We start from the raw sequence: 17,033 nt of genomic DNA, 5'->3' as shown, positions 1-17,033 counted from the left end.
AAACTAGTAGATACTTTTACTTTCATCTTAAAAATGTTTTGTTCATAGGTCAGTATGGTGCTCATCACCAAGGCATGCCAGGATACCTTCCTGGAGGGATGCCTCCATATGGTCAGGGACCTCCAATGGTGCCCCCTTACCAAGGTGGACCTCCTCGACCTCCAATGGGAATGAGACCTCCTGTAATGTCGCAAGGTGGCCGCTACTGATGCTACTACACACAGTCTAATAGGTTTGGAGATTAAACCTTTTCTCATCTTGTGCTGTTAATATAGCCAAGCTTCCGTCAGTTAAGGCTTCATTGTGACTTTTAAAAAAAAATATCTTCCCACATGCAAGGAACTATTGGACATTCTTATTTTACATGGGAAAAATTTATTTGGAATAATAAAACAGGAACTTTTCCTGATGTTGCAATTTATACTGTATGGCTTCTTTTTCATGTTTCATCTAGGTTTTTAGAAGTGAAGTATAGTAAATATGGTTCGTTAAATTGTGAAGGCGCTGGAATTACATGAACATACCATCTTAAAGGCAAGTTCTGTAACATTATGTTGCTATTTGTAAAGTGATGCCTTCACAGCACTTCAGGTGCTGTTGGACTTCATGTCCCCAACTTAGCTTGGTGAGGGCTGTAACTATTCCCAACTACCTGTACATTTAAAAGTCTGAACATGTAACAATATTTAATGTATTTAGCGTTCCTCCTGTTGCAGGGTTTAAGTAAACTGACCCAATAAGGTCGTGTGACTTTTCTGTACTGTTATAAACTTCATTGTAATAAAACAAGACAAAAATTTATATGCCTTTTTATTCATGACCAGCTGTGGACAACTGCCTGCAAGGTTTGTACAGATGCATGCCACAGTAGTTATTGGTGTAATAAACGCATATTTACTGCTGCTCTTTTGATATACTCTAATTCTTGTTTGAACTTTGTCACTTAGCTGCATGTTGTAGTCTCCTAAGCAAGTAGACATAGACCTGTACACTTATTAACTAACTTTTAAAAAAATGATTAATAGGAATGAAGTTACAGGGTACATCTCATCTATCGTTTATAATTTGTTTAAAATGGTACAGGTTTCTTTAATAGGCCTTTCTTCTTGTCCACAATAAATCTTAGATGACATTGGCACTTTCACATGTTAGCAAGATGTAATTGTGACCCCTGGCTGATGTAAATCCTAGTGCCAGATGCATCCTGTTAGTTCTTTCTTCAGATAACTTTCTTGGATGTGTGACTGCATCAATGCATGAACCTCAGGAGCCATTCAGGAGAAAACTTCTAGAAGCTTAGGTGCATGACACACACTCAGTGATTTTATTGCTACTGTATTGAAAGTGACCTGCAAAAAGGAAAAATAGGCCTGTGGCCCATGTTTTGCCTCTCTGATGTGCAAAGAATGGGATTTTGTTTTCTGCTTTTACCATAAATATAAGGAATTACAAATCTGATTGTCTCTGGGTGGTGGTGGTTGTTGGACACAAGATGACTTGTGGATTGAAAGTTTTCTCAGCCCATTAAGTGCCTGGGTGTTGAACCTTTGAGACTCTTCTCCCAAGTGTCTTAATTACTTAGTTAACAAATCAGAATTTTGAATCTGAATTTGTCTCTTACCTTCTTACTCAGATTAATTTCCTTGATACGACGTATATCTTACTTCTTTAGTTGACTAGTCTTCCAGTGTTGAGCTAAATTTCTAATGGAAAAATACAAACATGGGGAGAACACTTTTTGTGATGGGGGGGCTTCCAGGTCTTTTAAACATCAAGAAGCAGAAAATGGCAAATGTTGCTTTCCTTTGCAGATCGACTTTTAAATACAAGTTCCAGCCATAAGTTGTATCTTATCTGTGCCACTTGTGTTGTGGTGATACTCTTTTCCCTTGTTTTTCCATCGCATAGGCTGGCAGCCTTTACCCTAGTTTGGTCATCAGTGTAGTAGGTTTTCCTGTTTTTTTTTTCTAACACTAAGCATTGTGACTTATTCTTATTTTTGGAAGAGAGTTCTTTGGTTTTTTACAGCTATGGTTTGTACCAGGAACTTCACATTGCTTTTCTTTCGTGCCCCATCTTTTCAGTCTGCAAATTTTAAAATTAAAGATATCCAGAACATTGTGCTGTCTTCCAGTAGAGTATGTGGCCCCATGGAACTCATTATATAGTGTCTCAGGTTCTTTGGCATCTTAATTTCTAGTTATATGGCCTTGGTTTAACAACTTAGAAATTTATCTGGCAAATCTCCAGAAACTTGTATTAATCTTAAGCAAGATCCATAGCTCTCCAGATGTCATAAAGAAGCATTTTTCTAGGCACTAGACGCCGTTTACCTGCTGGCCATTCTGTCAGCTAACATGTAGAATAAATAAGCAGAGTCATTCAGTAATTTGCTTGGAAATGCATTATGAACTGGCCTTGAGTTTTCAGTTATCTTTTTTTCTCTCCCTCCCTCCCTCCCTCCCTCCCTCCCTCCACACTTTTCCATTTCTCTGCAATCATAATTTAATATGTCCATTGTTGTATTCCAGATGGAAGCTGGTTGTCTTCTGTATTCCTTTCTTCTAATCCCTCTAATCATTCAAAAAAACCCAAACATTAAAGCTATCCTAACACGTTTGACTTTTTTTTTATACCTCACCTAAAAACATTCATGTCAATAGGTTGATATTTGTATTGAGCCTGTAAAAACTGTGGAACTTCCAGCTTTTTCTCAAGCTCTTATGATGCTCTAAGGATATCTCTCCTCCTTCCCCCTGCTGTAGTTCTGTAATCCATTTTTAAAAAAACCTTTATTTTCTGCTCTACATCATTCCACCCCCCCTTTTCAAGGACGAGTAGTCAAAAAAAAAAACCCCAAACCCAAGAACCTTAATGCATGCATTGCTCACTTGATCTGCTCTACTAATTGTTGTTATTTGTCCTTTAGTCCAAAATAGTTCTCATTTCTTAAATAGTTACTGTTTGGCTGGTTAGGTGATAGCATCATTTTATAGCTCACAAATATTATTTTGGCTACTTAGAGGTTGGAAACATTTAGATCTCTTTATTTTGTTCCTAACAGGACCTGAATGGATGAAATCTCTTACAAATATACTTGGCAAAGTTTAGTTATCTGTTCTTGGTATTTCTCAGGTAGACACTCCCTGTTTTGTTTCCTCTACTAGGAGACCTGTAATGCAGCTACCTTGAGTTGCTGTCACTTCTTTTTCAGTGGGAATGTTCTTACAGAATTTGCTGTCTCTTACTGGCCTCCCGTTTCATTTATGTCCAGAGTGTCAGACTTGCAGTAGAGTTTCCTGAGGAGACAAGCTGCTTTCAGATAAAGTAATTTTTATATGGATTAACCATTTAAATCCCCTCCCCTAAGATTAGCATGCCATATCTCATAGTGAAATGAGAATTTATGATTAAATAAGATTGGTTGACTGACTTGCAAACTACATAACCAAATGTTGGTGTAGGCACTAAAAACATCTTAGTGAATAATTTTTAGGCAAATGTTTAGAAACAGATGAGGAAAGTCAATGCTTGTGCAAAAGATTAAGCATTTTTCGTTAGAAGATCTAAATCATTTTTAAAATAGCCTCATGGTACTCCTGTGAGGTAGACATATTCTAACCATTTTAGAGACAGAAAATAAGTGATTTGCCCAAGATCATTCAGCAAATCATTGAAAGAGCCAAAATTATAAACCAGGAGTCTTGATATCATCTCTTTCTTGAGTTGTTAAACCACCCTTCAGCACAGAGGTTACCTTTTAAATTAGATTTTACAAAGTTAACTGGTTTCTGTGGTCTCTAATCTGTGAGTGAACTAACTCTTTCCTTTGGTGAATGATTAGTAAGACTTTCCTCATGACTAGCTTTTACTCTTTTTGCAAATCATTGCTCCTCTATTTCAGATCATAGATTCAAGATACTGGTAATAAGTTTGAGGATGGGATGCATATCTGATAATTAAAATGAATAATTAACCCTTGCTCTGTGCATGCACAGGAGGACACAAGCTTCTAGAAAGTATTCAACTGCTTCTGTGGTTTGCATGGTGCATGCACTCATTTCGAGTGTATGGAGCTGCAGAGCAAATTACCTGTGTAGTGCACTCAAGTCAATGGTAATCCATTTTTTCTGTGAACTAATGGATAAAGTACAGCATATAATCTGAAATTATTTTGCAGAAACCAAAGAATTCTGAACACAAGACAAAAAGAAAAAAAGCAAGACTTGTTTAGTTTACACAGTGAGAAGGGCAATATAATGACTTCTGATGACAGAAGTTGAAACTGTAACAAACTAGCCTGTCAGCTGGTGTTGCAATTTCTAAAACTATTTTAAATTTTTTTTGTCTGGTACTAAATATCTTAATAATTGTACTGGTCTAGCTACTACAGAAGACACTAAGGTGAGGGTAAACTTTTCAGTGGCTGATGGGATTTTCACGTAACATTACTTTTTGTGAACTAGTACAATAAATGCCATCAGTTATGGGAAAAATACCCATAGACAACAGAGTTGTGTTCCAGTCATCAAGCTACAAATGAAGTAATCTAAAGTCAGAACTTCGTACAACTCAAAAATAGTCAGAAAGTATAAAAGGTTTAGTTTGGAATTAACAAACAAATGCTAAGGCAGTAACTTCTTTTGTTTGCTTGATCACTGGAATTTTGTTAATTTTGAATGCATGTCTTTCACTTAATTGGGTTATGTTTTTCTAAAATTTAAATTTTTCTTCTTCCTATAGCCCTGCCATAGGACAGGCTGAGGCAGAGTCTCAGTGTTGCCCTGTTCAGTCTGAGGCAAGTGGGATTTATTTTATTCATTCTGGGGGCTTTCACAGCTTTATGGCTGTTGGATATCTATGTCCCCAAACTTGCAGCAAGTTTGGTGAAGGCCCCTAAATTTAATTTAATTTAGGATTTTTATAATCTTTTGGTAGATGGGCTCTATATTAATATTCATACTTATTGGCTGTGGTGTTTTTGAAGAGGTTGGGGGGAAGGGATATTTAAGATCGATGTGGATGCAACTTTTTTCCCTTTATCCTTCAGCCATTTCCCTTTTTTCCAAATTCCATGCACTATTTTTTTGACGGTAATATTTAATAATGGAACTACATGTAGCTTATATGAACACATCTGTTGGGTGATGCTGTTGCCTTTTCTGGGGAAATGTATTGAATGCTACTTACTTGAAATCCAGAAATTTTATCATAACACTTTAAATCCGTTTAGTTATTAGGCCTACAGTATTAATTATAAGAATATTAGTCAGAGCTGGAGGCATAAAATTAGCTGTATTTATAGAACCCTGAATAATAATTTTCCATAAAAGGAAGGATATAGTGATATACTTAACATTTTTGTTTTCACATGTTATACCATGAAAGTTACACCAGAAGAGTAAATATTAATGTAGAGCCCTGCAAAGAAGAAATACAGATTTGAGTTGGTAAATAGAAAAAAGGAATGAGAAATTGAAGTTGTAGATTTTGCAAAAATGTCAGTTTGAAAGATTTCCTTTTCATCAGCCTCTTTTTTAAAAAGGCATAATATTGTAAAGTTTGGTGTGTTGCACCATGTATTCTAAAATCATGGCATTCATTGCGAATTTTGAGGGATTTTTCAATGTAACTTAACATGTTTAATAACTACCGTTACCATATCAACAGTATTGAAGATAAAACTGTACTTTTATTTAGAAAATGAGAACTTTACTATCCTTAAATAATTTTAAAATTACTGTTTGAGCGGACTGCCCTTTTGCCTTTTTCTTGCGAAAGCATTTGATACCTAGGCAATTTCAGCCTGAGAATAGGTTTTGTTCCTGTGTAATCTGACTGCCTCTTGGCAGCATTTGACTCTTACAATTTCCAAATTAAAAAAATTAATGTTTGCTAGGTTATTTGAAATTGCTGCAGCAGATGAGTTTTTAAAGACAGTTTTTGATGCACCATAGAAACCGTTCAATTTCTTTAACGTTTCCTTAAGTAATGGTTAACTTGTATGGCTTTCACAAGTCTGGTTGTGGCTCACATTGTCTTTAATACAATTGACTGTCACCTACAAGAGTGGAACGTGTTCCTTCTGCCCTGTTGCTTTCCCCCTTTGGAACTCCTGCCCAACTTCCCCACACTCACATTCTGAACCCCTTCTGGGTTTCTGATCCTTCCTGGTGAGCTCCAGAAACTAGTTCTAATCCTCACTAATGCCCAAATTTGTGAGACCTACGCACTGAATGTTAACTGTATTCAAGTAATTGTTGAGCAATTTGTGTTATATTCCTTATTCTGTCAGTTTGATGTTACCATTTATAACACTACAAGACAATACTACAGTAACTAGCATTTTTATACTAAATTTATTCAAGTTGTAAGAGCATGTTTTAGGTCACTTCACTGTCTTGTCTCCTTATTTGCATAAACTGGTCACAGGCAAGAGTTTTCTTGCAGAAGAGAATTGAATAAGTAGTGTGTTGTATGTGTTGCTACAGGTATCTGAATCATTCTATTAAGACTCAATTAATGAAAAGAGCCAGAGATATTTAGTGTTTAATATTCATTATTGATTCAGTCTGCCTTATATCACCATTTAATAGACTGACACTAAATAGTTTCCATCCAAATATTTGCATTTGGTTTGGTAAGTCTTCAGGTGTATTTTGTAGTAGAAATGTTCAAATGTAGATTAATGTATACCCTCCCCCTTGTCCATAGTGTACATTTGTACAAAGATGAGTATCCTTCTTTGATCCACACTTGGGTTATATCCAATAAACATATATTCCTTGTGGCAGTTAAATGTTCAGTGTCATACTCAAACCATCAATTTGTTTTCACCTTTGCATTGTTTGAAGATACTAGTTTAGGATGGTCATGAGAAATCACTTACTTGCACTTCCTATTTCTGTTGTGCTAATGCTCTTAATATAATTTAAATGTTTCTTCACCATGCCAAAAAAACCTGATGATTCTCTTGTATCTATCTTGTGAAATGAGACTAAGTACTGTAGTTCGTTCCTCCCCTATCACTGTAGGGATATTTTCTTTTCTGCACTAGTTATTCTCATGTAAATTTGAGAACATACTTCTTGGAATCCTAGTAGAAACTTTCATCTGGAGGAAGACTAATCGCTTTGCTATCTACTTCCGAAAGATGTACTCAGTGGCACTCCAGAATAATTCTGTAGGATGTTGTGTGTATTTGAGCTTCCTTTGCTATAATTTTCAATTCAATGCATTTCAAGTGGTATCGGAAATCTCAAGTTGGTCTTCAGACACAAGCTTCGCTTCTCCCTTTCTCCCTGTTCCTCTAAGGGAGTTTTATGATTTTCAAAAGTTTCTCGTTTTGAGATTTCAGTAAAAATTTGAAGTTCATAGGTCTCAGTGACTTCAGCAGGCATGCCAATATTATCTTAATTCAGTGCCACAGTTGATGTCCATGTATTAATTTGAAAGCAACAAGAGAGCAGTTTGCATTTGCTTTAAATATTCAGTGGTGATATATGACCTATAAAAGGTAGAGAGGCTTTGCTTTCCTTCTAACCACCCATAATGGCACACTGCTTTACATTATTTAATTTAATAGTTTTTCCTCAGCTCCTAGATCAACTGACCAATCTTAAGTGTTTCAAAAAGATCTCTGAACACAAATCTAGTTCTGAAGAAAAAAATCTTGCTCCTAGTGTGAAGCTTGTCTGACACCCTTGAGTGTGGATCTAAGGAGGATGTTGCCAGGAAAAACTTAAATTGTAAACAAGAAATTCCCTAATTCAAAGTAGTGTGAACTTACTGATACCCTGTGTGTCACAAAGTTGCTCCATTTCTGGCTTCCGTGTCTTTTCCCAAAGGCTCTTAAGAATCACTTTAAAATATTACTCTTATTTTCCTACATTCTAATGGAAGCATTAGGTATTATTCCATTTAAAGCTACAAGGACCTATATTTCATGGACAAGAAATGCTATAATGTTAAACTGCTAAATCAGGTGAACTTGCGCATATCTCTCGTTACATGCAAGGTAAATAATAGGAGTGGCAAAGTACATGCCATGCGTTAAGTTCTTGGATGCTTTAGAATGCTGTGATGTTTGCCTTATACAGAACACTTTGTATATTAGTATTAAATGCTGTCCCTTAAGTGCTGTGGAAAATACTTAATTCCAGTGTGCCTATTTTCAAAATGATTTCACTAAAGCAGGGTTTCTCAAACTCCATTGCATCATGACTGCCTCCTGACAACAGATTACTACATGACCCCAGGCAGGGGGACCGAAGCCTGAGCCAAAACCAAAGTTTGACCCCTGCTGTCCGGGGATGGGGCAGGCCGAGGAGGAGGCAAAGCCGAAGCTTGAGGGCTTCAGCCCTGGGTGGTGGGGCTCTGACTTCGGCTTCAGCCCTGGACCCCAGCAAGTCTAATGCCAGCTCTGGCGACCCCATAAAAACGGGGTCGTGACCCACTTTGAGGTCCCAACCCACAGTTTGAGAACCACTGCATTAAAGTAACTAGGATTTTCTATAGCCCAGTGATTCTCAACCTATTTACCATTGTGGGCTGCATCCAATACTACCTGTATGGCCCTGAGGATGTCACATGGGCTGCAGCTCTGTGCTGATTGGGCCACAGGTTAAGAACCATTGCGATAGCCAATCTGGAGAAAAGCAGTTAGTGGGTTTAGTGGCCTCTTTCTGCCACAAATGTAGTGGTGGTCCATTTTCGTGTTTGCCATAAAAACTTGTCCAGATATTAGTTTAGGAGTGGGAAAAGAACTGAGGATAGTTGCTTTGGAAATAGACCTTGTTGAGTTTTTGTGTTTGTGCAAAACACATTTAATCATCTGACTGTTGTGATTCAGTAAAAATACATTGCTCAGATGGCAGCTCTCTGCAGATCTCTACCTCATCAGAATAGGAAGTAGATAAGAATAATCACAGCTAGAATGAATACTGGTATCATGTTTCTGCTAGTGTATCTGCAGTTTAACTGCAACATCATTGCTGGCCAAGTGACCTACGTATACTGAGGACCTCTATGCAAGAGAGCCAGACTTTTAATCCACAATTTCTTGATCCCTTGGCCAACACAGACTTGAAATACAACAGACTCCTCAGGGTGGTTACAATTTGTGCGCCTCACTTCTCAACCCAACTTTTTTCTCAAGAGGCGTGGAAGGATCCACAGTCAGGAGTCCTGACCAGTCCTTGATTGGCCAGATGGTCCCCACGTAAAGCCCGAGAGTAAAGGAGGAAAAGGTGAACTACCAGTTGGATTTCCACTACAACATCCACATTTCATTCAGGTCGTCAGACACAGGGTAGTGTTGTTAAGATCCAGGCTTTTTATTCAACCTTAATTCAAATTATATCTAGTAGGATGGTATATCTTGAATGCTGGGATACTCCACACTTCTCTGCAAGTCTGTGCACCAGTTCTTTTGATTTCTCCAACCATCTGTCTCCCTAGCAGAAAACTCTAGTTTTAATAGTACCATTTTAAATGGTGCTGAACTCATCTTAAAACACTGGTAATGAGCTCATCTCAAGGTTTGTCTTGACTAGGAATTAAAAGGTAAGACCAACAGCTGGTGACAGTGTAGCATTCTCTTGTATAAGATCATGTTTGATGTAATAGATGATCATTTCGGGCTTCCTAGAATAGTAAGTTAAGAAATCTGATTTTTGAGGCCATGGGATTTTTTCCCTCTCCCCTCCTTTATAGGGTGTGTAGAGAGAAGACACATTGTGGCAGGGAAGTTGATAGGTCAGATGAGGTATGTGTTGCCTCAGGGTTTCCTTTTTGTTTTTGCTATATCAATATAAATTTTAATCACATTTCAAGAGTAATTCTTTTTAAATTGAATTACACATCTGCTGTTCCTACTAGAACTGTGTTAACTAGTCCCAACTTCAACCTCTTGGTTTTGAATGTGGGAATTTTCATCATACCTAAGAACAGCCCACATATACTCAAGGAATCCATTTCTCTGTTCCCTGATTTATGAATCACACACCAAGACAAAGTAAAACTGATTTCACAAACAACTTCACCTCTATTGCCTCAGTGAAGCAGGTGAAATTTGAGAAAATAAGTGTACCCAATCTATTTTCACTGAGTGCTCTTTAACAGGGTCACTCTTGCAACTACAACTTGTAATCCCTTAACATTCAGGTTTGTCCAAGAGGTATTTATCATATTACACTTGTCTGATACATGAGTCAGAAAAGTTTGAATCAAATTTAAAGGCAAATTAACCATAATTTTATAGCTGCCTTTAGTCCATTTCTTTTTTAAAAAGGGACATTGTACCAATTGAGGTTTGAAAAAAAAATTTTAAATGAGAACTAAATTATGGATAAACTCCTTGATTTAATACAACTTGTGTTTTTGTTAACTAGCAGCAGAATTTCAGCATTTGCTACTTACTGGTAGAGAAGAAAAATCCCACAGCACTGCCAGTACAGGTTAGTTTAATCTGTAAGTACCTGATGTTCCTGTTTGAAATACTGTGTTCAAATACCATTTAAATACATGAGGAGAGAGTCTTTTGATCACCTAAATGTAAATACGTCTTTGTTGTGTAGGATATATGTTGCTGTTTTCAGTAGTGAGTAAATTTGTAGAATTTAACAGTTAAAAAAAATACAGTGATTCTAACTACACCTAGGGGTACTATACATTTACAAGCACCTGATTAACGGAAATGGGGATTAAAAGTTTTGATAGTCGTTTTGGCAGTATTGAGAAGCTTAATGGACACATGGATGTGGATTCAACGGTCACTTCTTCAGTAATTCACTTACTACCGAGAGAGGTCATTTTACCAGAGTGAATTGGTGATGCAGGATTTTGATATTCGCTTATATTGGGGATTGGGTGTTCATGCCCCTAATACTGTAGCAGTAATTTAACCTTGACTTAAATTTTCTGTTTACAGACAATATGTAATATCACCTGACTTAATACCCCCACTCTCATATATTTGCTGTAGTAGGCCCTGTGCATGGGATTAGACTCTGAAATCCATTTTAGCCCCTTTCTACACTTCAAAGAGCTCCTACAAATGTTTTCCTCAGAGACTTTAGTTTACTCCATATTTCTTGCCTTTCCCTCATATTCCTCTTTATTTTCTCCTTCCACCCCTCCAGTATTGCTTAGTGTGCTTTATCTGCTTAAATTTGAAGCAGGTGACTTAATTGTTTGGATGTTTTTTGGTTGTGCAGTGTCCTGAGCGTCTCGAGTATTTTGAATGAAATTAACTTCAGAAGATAAAATTTTGTATGTGTACACAAATATACTGTGACCGTTTTTAGGTGCTCTACAAAAATAAACTCCAAAACTACAGCACATTAAAGATCAAGGAAAGCCAATGGATGGAGGTAGTCAAATAGAAACTGAAACTGTCGTCATCTCAATTTACCTAATTAGAGCAACAATCTGAATAACAATGTGATAAGCTGACATATACAGCTCCACCAAGTTGATTTCAGAATTGAACATCTTGCATAGGTTTTAAGAATTCATTCTCAATTGTAATAGCATGTTAATTTTTTATGTTATAGAAGAAAACATGCTGACTGGTTTTAAGAGCGGTGATAACCTTTGTAGTTTTAGCAGGACACATCATCCAGGGACTCTTATTATATGCTCAGGAATTCAGACTAAATGTTCACTTGCCTGCAAGTGGCAGCACACGCACTTCAACTTTCTCACTTGTGATGTGCCTGTTCAGACTTATCTTTTGGGAACCTGGCGGGTCACTTTTATATTGGCTTTAAAATTAATGTGTTGGCCTATAACTCCTAAACATGACTGGGCGTTATGTGCACGTGTAAAAACTACAGATTCCTTACTTTGAAATCAGTGACTATATGTAGTAAAGTTCACAAATCTTTCCTTTTAATTGATATTTTTTAAATAATTGTGAATCCAGTTGCTGTTTGTGGCACTAAATCTCTCACCTTGTTAATAAGTGGTTCCTTTGGACTGCAATATTCTGTGAGGTCAGCTTACAGGGGTTGCTAAAAAAGAAATTATTTAACCTTCTACTTCACAGTACCCCCAATTTGGTATTGAACACTCCCCTTTGCCACACCCATCCTCTAGTGCGGGGGTCGGTAATCTGCTGGCAGGCTGCGAGACGTTTTGTTTATGTTGACCATCTGCAGGCAGCTTCCTGGGGCTGCAGTTCCCTGTTCCTGGCCAATGGGAGCTGTGGGAAGGAGCAGGCTGCAGGGATGTGCTCGCCATGGCTTCCCGCAGCTCCCATTGGCTGGGAACGGCGAACCGCAGCCCCAGGGAGCTGCGGGGGGGGTGTGTCGTGCCTGAGGACGGTCAGCGTAAACAAACTGTCTCGCAACCTGCCAGCGGATTACCCTGATGGGCCGCGTGCGAAAGGTTGCCGACCCCTGCTCTAGTGCTTCATATTACCAAAAAGTACAATGCTTCACGATTGCTTTAATATAATGAGCTATGGTGGAAATGCCACCTTTCTGAGATTTTTTTTTGCCAATTAAATAGCCCACAGCATAATATGAATATTGTTTCAATAATAAAGAGCTAAGTGCATTTTCCTTTGACACAGCAAATTTGGATTTTTCTGAAAGGATACTGGGAATCTTTAGACCTGTCATTACTACACAAGTGATCTTAAGTTGAGCTTTTGGTCCATTGTCATAGCTGTCCTTTAACATACAATTGGATCTTTTACTTTACTGTGGCAATTACTTGGAGGCCACACTAAGAGTTTATCTATCTTCTGTGAACCAACAATCATTCAGGTATTGATATTAAAAAGTGTCCCAAATTCATGTTCTTTGAAGAAGTGAAGTGAGTGGGACCAAGTTAACTGTTTTTAGAACATTAAAATATGCCCATCAATCTGTGAGCACGTGTACAAAACTTGTAACAGATGGTAAAAGTATTGGTAAGAGGGAGGGGTAAACTGAAAGGTTGGTAAGTATGTGGGTAACTCTGTAAAATGCATGTTGACTGTAGAAATGGTAACTGTCTGCAGTTTAATTTTCATAGCATTCAGTTGACAGAGAAGTGTTGAAGACCATATGGAACCAAGAACAATGAATCAAACTTGCATTCTGTGTGTTCTTATGAGGCTCATATTTCTTCAGGAATGGGAAATTGGATATATATACTTCCATAATATGTATCTATTTAATTCTGACTTTCTCTAATGATTAAACTTAGTAATTTAATAAATGAATGGTTGCCTGTGTATTTTCTCTGAAGGAACAATTTAAAATTTGCAACACATTGTGTTGAAGTGCTTCACAACAATTTTAAGTATAAAAAAGTATGTTTTCAACCGACTTTCAGCTTAAATAGCATAATGAAATCAGGCAAATGAATAAAGACACAGTTTATCTGCAGAGATATTAGGTGACATATGCTGCAATAACATGCCAAACAATGCGTACTGCTCAGCTGTGTAAAACATTTAAATTGGGTATGTTAATCAAGTATTAGTCTTTGAGGCTACAAACAACCCAAATCAGATTTTTGTGCTCAGCCTTGCTAATTTTTTGGGGTGTTTTTTGGTAGCTTTTTAAAAAATTCTGGCTTCTTTTGTTTTCTGTAGGTCTCAGTAATGTAACACTGATAATTAAAATTAATACAAGCTCCCAAAACTGCTTAACTACACGTGTGTTAGTAAGACACAATACTGGAATAAACAGTGCAGCTGTGCTTTTAGGTTAAGGCATATTTGACCAAATAAGGACTGGGAAGATCCTTTTAGCGGGAGTGGTATGGGTACTAAATTGGCACAGAATAATTAAACACGAACAACTGATGTGCAGTACCTAAAAGTAAGTCTTTTACATATTTGAAGACTTATCAGGTCCACCCTCAGTAATCTTTTCTCAAAACCAAACATGTCCAGTTTTTTAACCTTTCCTCATAAGTTATGTCTTTTAAACCTTTTGTAATTTTTGTTACTGTCCTCTGGACTCTCCAATTAGTCCACATCTTATGTACCAAACCTGGACATAATACTTCAGCAGAGGCCTCACCATTTCCAAGTAGAGCGTGATAGTTACATATGACACTTCTGTTATCCAGAAGGACATTTGCCTTTTTTGCTACAGCATCACACTGTTGACTCATTCAGTTTGTGATCCATTGTAACCTCCAGATCCTTTTCTGTAGCACTGCTGTCTAGCCAGTCATTGCCAATTTTGAATTTGTGCACTTCTCTTCCTTAGTACTTTTCACCTGTCTTTATTGGTTTCAGAGCAAATCTTCAATTTATCAAGGTAATTCTGAATTCTAGTCCTGGCCTTCAGAGTGCTTGCAACCTCATCCAGCTTGATGTCATCTGCTAATTTTGTAAGCATACTCTCCACTACATCATCCAAGTTGTTAATGAAAACAAAGAATAGTAGTACTGAACCTAAAATGGATCCTACTTGCATAAGAACAGCCATGCTGGGTCAGGCCAAAGGTCCAGCTAGCCCAGCATCCTGTCTTCCGACAGTGGCCAGTACCACTTGATATCTCCTCCCAGTTTGATTGTGAACCATTGATAATTCTTTGAATCTGGTCTTTCAACCAGTTGTACATCTCTTATAGTAATTTAATCTAAACCATATTTCTGTAGTTTCCATATGAGAATGTTGTGGGAAGCAGAAGACTTGCCTGTAGAAGGAAATTAGATTGGTTTAGTGTTACTCGTTCTCGATAAGTGCGTGTTGGCTATTTCCACTTTATCCTTCATGTTTGAACAATTTGATTAATAAGTTGTTCCAGTATCTTTCCGGATATTGATTGCCCTCAGACATTAGTAATGATGTGTCTCAAATTGCTAGGCCATATGGCATCATGTACCTTTGACTCGTGTGCCCATTTTGCATGAAGCAAGGCAGGTGCCTAACTCATTCTTGCTAGAAACAACGTAGGCATCTAAAGTGACTCCTGGAGACAGGTTCCCTGCTGTGAACTGCTAGTACAAATAGGTACCTCCCTGCAGCCCCAGCCTAGGAGCTGAACTTGGAGTGGGGCTTAGCACACAACCCCTCATCAGCATTACCCAGCTTAAGCAGCTCCCAGTTTAGCATGCTGGCTTTTGTGGATCATGTTCTTAGGTGTCTCTCTCCCCACCCCCATTGTTCAGGGACCCTACGTACCTAACTCAGGCTTTGTAGGTCACCTTTGCACTCCATTGATTTTTCTGGGCACCCAAAGTTAGGCATTGTGACGCTGAGCGGATTTCGAGATCTGAGCCGAACTGCTTAGCTTCCAGAAATTCTGCACTAATTCTTACAGTCCAGCTGTCAACTGGCCAGCACAAGGTGATTTCTCCCGTGAAACTGGTTGAATAATCAATTTTTTGCCCTGCCATCCTTAGTTTAAAACAACCTTGCCACATGTAGCTGAGAAGGCTCTGAATGAGCCACATATAAAAGCTTAATTAGTATCCTGGTTCACCCCATTCCTCTTCTGCTGTAAATACTGAAATGTGAGGTTAACCAATATTTTAAGCTTGTATCTTTCCTCTGATGGGAGCCTCAGCCATCTGTGATTCAGACCTTTTCAAGCTTTTATCAAGTTAATATACAATTACAAAATTCACAACATTTCACAGAGAGTGATGATTCTAAGTCAAGTTTTTAACTCTGAAGTGGACAGTTAAAACAAAAAAAAAGTTTGTGCAGGAATACCATTTGCTGTTCCAATACCATCCATAACTCTGATATCAGATGCATCCAAGAAGGATTGGGGAGTACATATATGTCAGATCCACACTCATGATTGGTGGTCTCATTGGGAGTGCCAGTTACATATTCTAGAATTGAGATGGATACATCTAGCTTGCAAAGAGTTTATACCACTGATCAAAGATTCTTCCATTCAAATTCTCATGCTCAATCCACAGTGGCCTACTACATAAACAAACAGGGAAGTGCAAGATCAGATCTCCTATGTCAAGAAGCCATAGATCTGTGGGAGTGATATATCAAGAATTGTATCAGTCTTGATGATGGTTTAACAGACTCACTAAGCAAAAAAGTGACTTTATATCACAAGTGGGAATTAAAAGATTAATTACTGGACCAAATCTTCCGAAGATGGGTTTTTCCCCAAATAGACCCGTTCACTTTTAATCAGAAGAGAAAGCATCTGAAGTTTTGTTCTCGAGCAAGAAAGAGTCCAGGATCCATAGCAGACACTTTCATGATTGCTGGTTATACCATTTGATATGTGCTTACCTTCCTTTTCCTTTAATTCCAAGGCTTATTAAGGAACATATAGCAAGAAAAAGCTCTAGTTATACTTGGATTCTGGGCAGTGAAGGAACTGAGTAGTGGTTGGGGTTGCTGCACTCTCAAAACCCCTGGGAGGGGGAACATGAGCACAACCCCCTACTGGACACTACTAGTGAAAATGTTCCTCGCTACTGTGCTAAGGTGCCCATATACCATGAGTGGGATCCACATGTGTCTACCTCTCAAAGAATCAGTTACTATGAGATAAGTAACCCTTTCTGATTGAAAAAAGCAGAGCAGGTGTGATCAAGTTAGATATTCCAACAGCCTACAGCTTCTCCACTTGGAGTATTATTGGGGAAGAAAATCCAAGCAAGAAAACTTCTCAATTATCCCTTCTCAATGTTGCCTTGATACTACATATGCTTGATTTTGGAAATCTAATAGCTTTGTATGCAGCAGAAAGAAAAATAACTGGGAAAGATTTCAAATACAACCGTAAAGTCTACTTGAACCCAAGAGAGAGCTCATCGCTTTGGAGCATTTTCTGTACAACACTACTTCCTGCAGATTCAGCGTCAATCTTCTTTAAACAAGGTGACAGAGTCTAGCATTATTTATAGTTGATTGTGATGTAGACACATTTAAATCCTGAATTGTTCTAATGAATTCAGGCTTTGTGTCGTCACTCATATGCAACATGGATGTTGTATTAAGTTTAAAAAGTCAGCTGATTTTAACAGCCCTCTTTCTAACAATCTCAGTTTTAATTTAAAAGTAACTTTCCTCTTTCCCCAGACTTTGAACAGAGAAGTATGA

General features: G+C 37.8%; 1 protein-coding gene across 21 annotated transcripts in view; it reads left to right on the top strand.

Moving 5' to 3' along the window:
* Nucleotides 1-17,033, top strand: part of ZNF207 (zinc finger protein 207) — a 72,690-nt gene that overhangs the window by 13,865 nt on the left and 41,792 nt on the right. For 8 of the 21 annotated variants that reach the window (XM_077833716.1, XM_077833715.1, XM_077833714.1 and 5 more), the window contains one exon: nucleotides 49-912. In XM_077833716.1, coding sequence (XP_077689842.1) covers nucleotides 49-209 — 161 coding nt within the window. In that variant the 3' untranslated portion in view covers nucleotides 210-912. Of the gene's footprint in view, nucleotides 1-48; nucleotides 913-4,743; nucleotides 4,799-10,391; nucleotides 13,214-17,033 lie in introns of those variants that run through there. The other 13 variants (XR_013347920.1, XR_013347919.1, XR_013347918.1 and 10 more) reach the window with 9 other exon arrangements.

The sequence above is a fragment of the Eretmochelys imbricata genome, chromosome 14, assembly GCF_965152235.1.
Source record: "Eretmochelys imbricata isolate rEreImb1 chromosome 14, rEreImb1.hap1, whole genome shotgun sequence".
NCBI lineage: Eukaryota > Metazoa > Chordata > Testudines > Cheloniidae > Eretmochelys > Eretmochelys imbricata.
The sequence above is the reverse complement of the archived record's forward strand: the minus strand, read 5'-3'. Positions and strand labels throughout refer to the sequence as shown.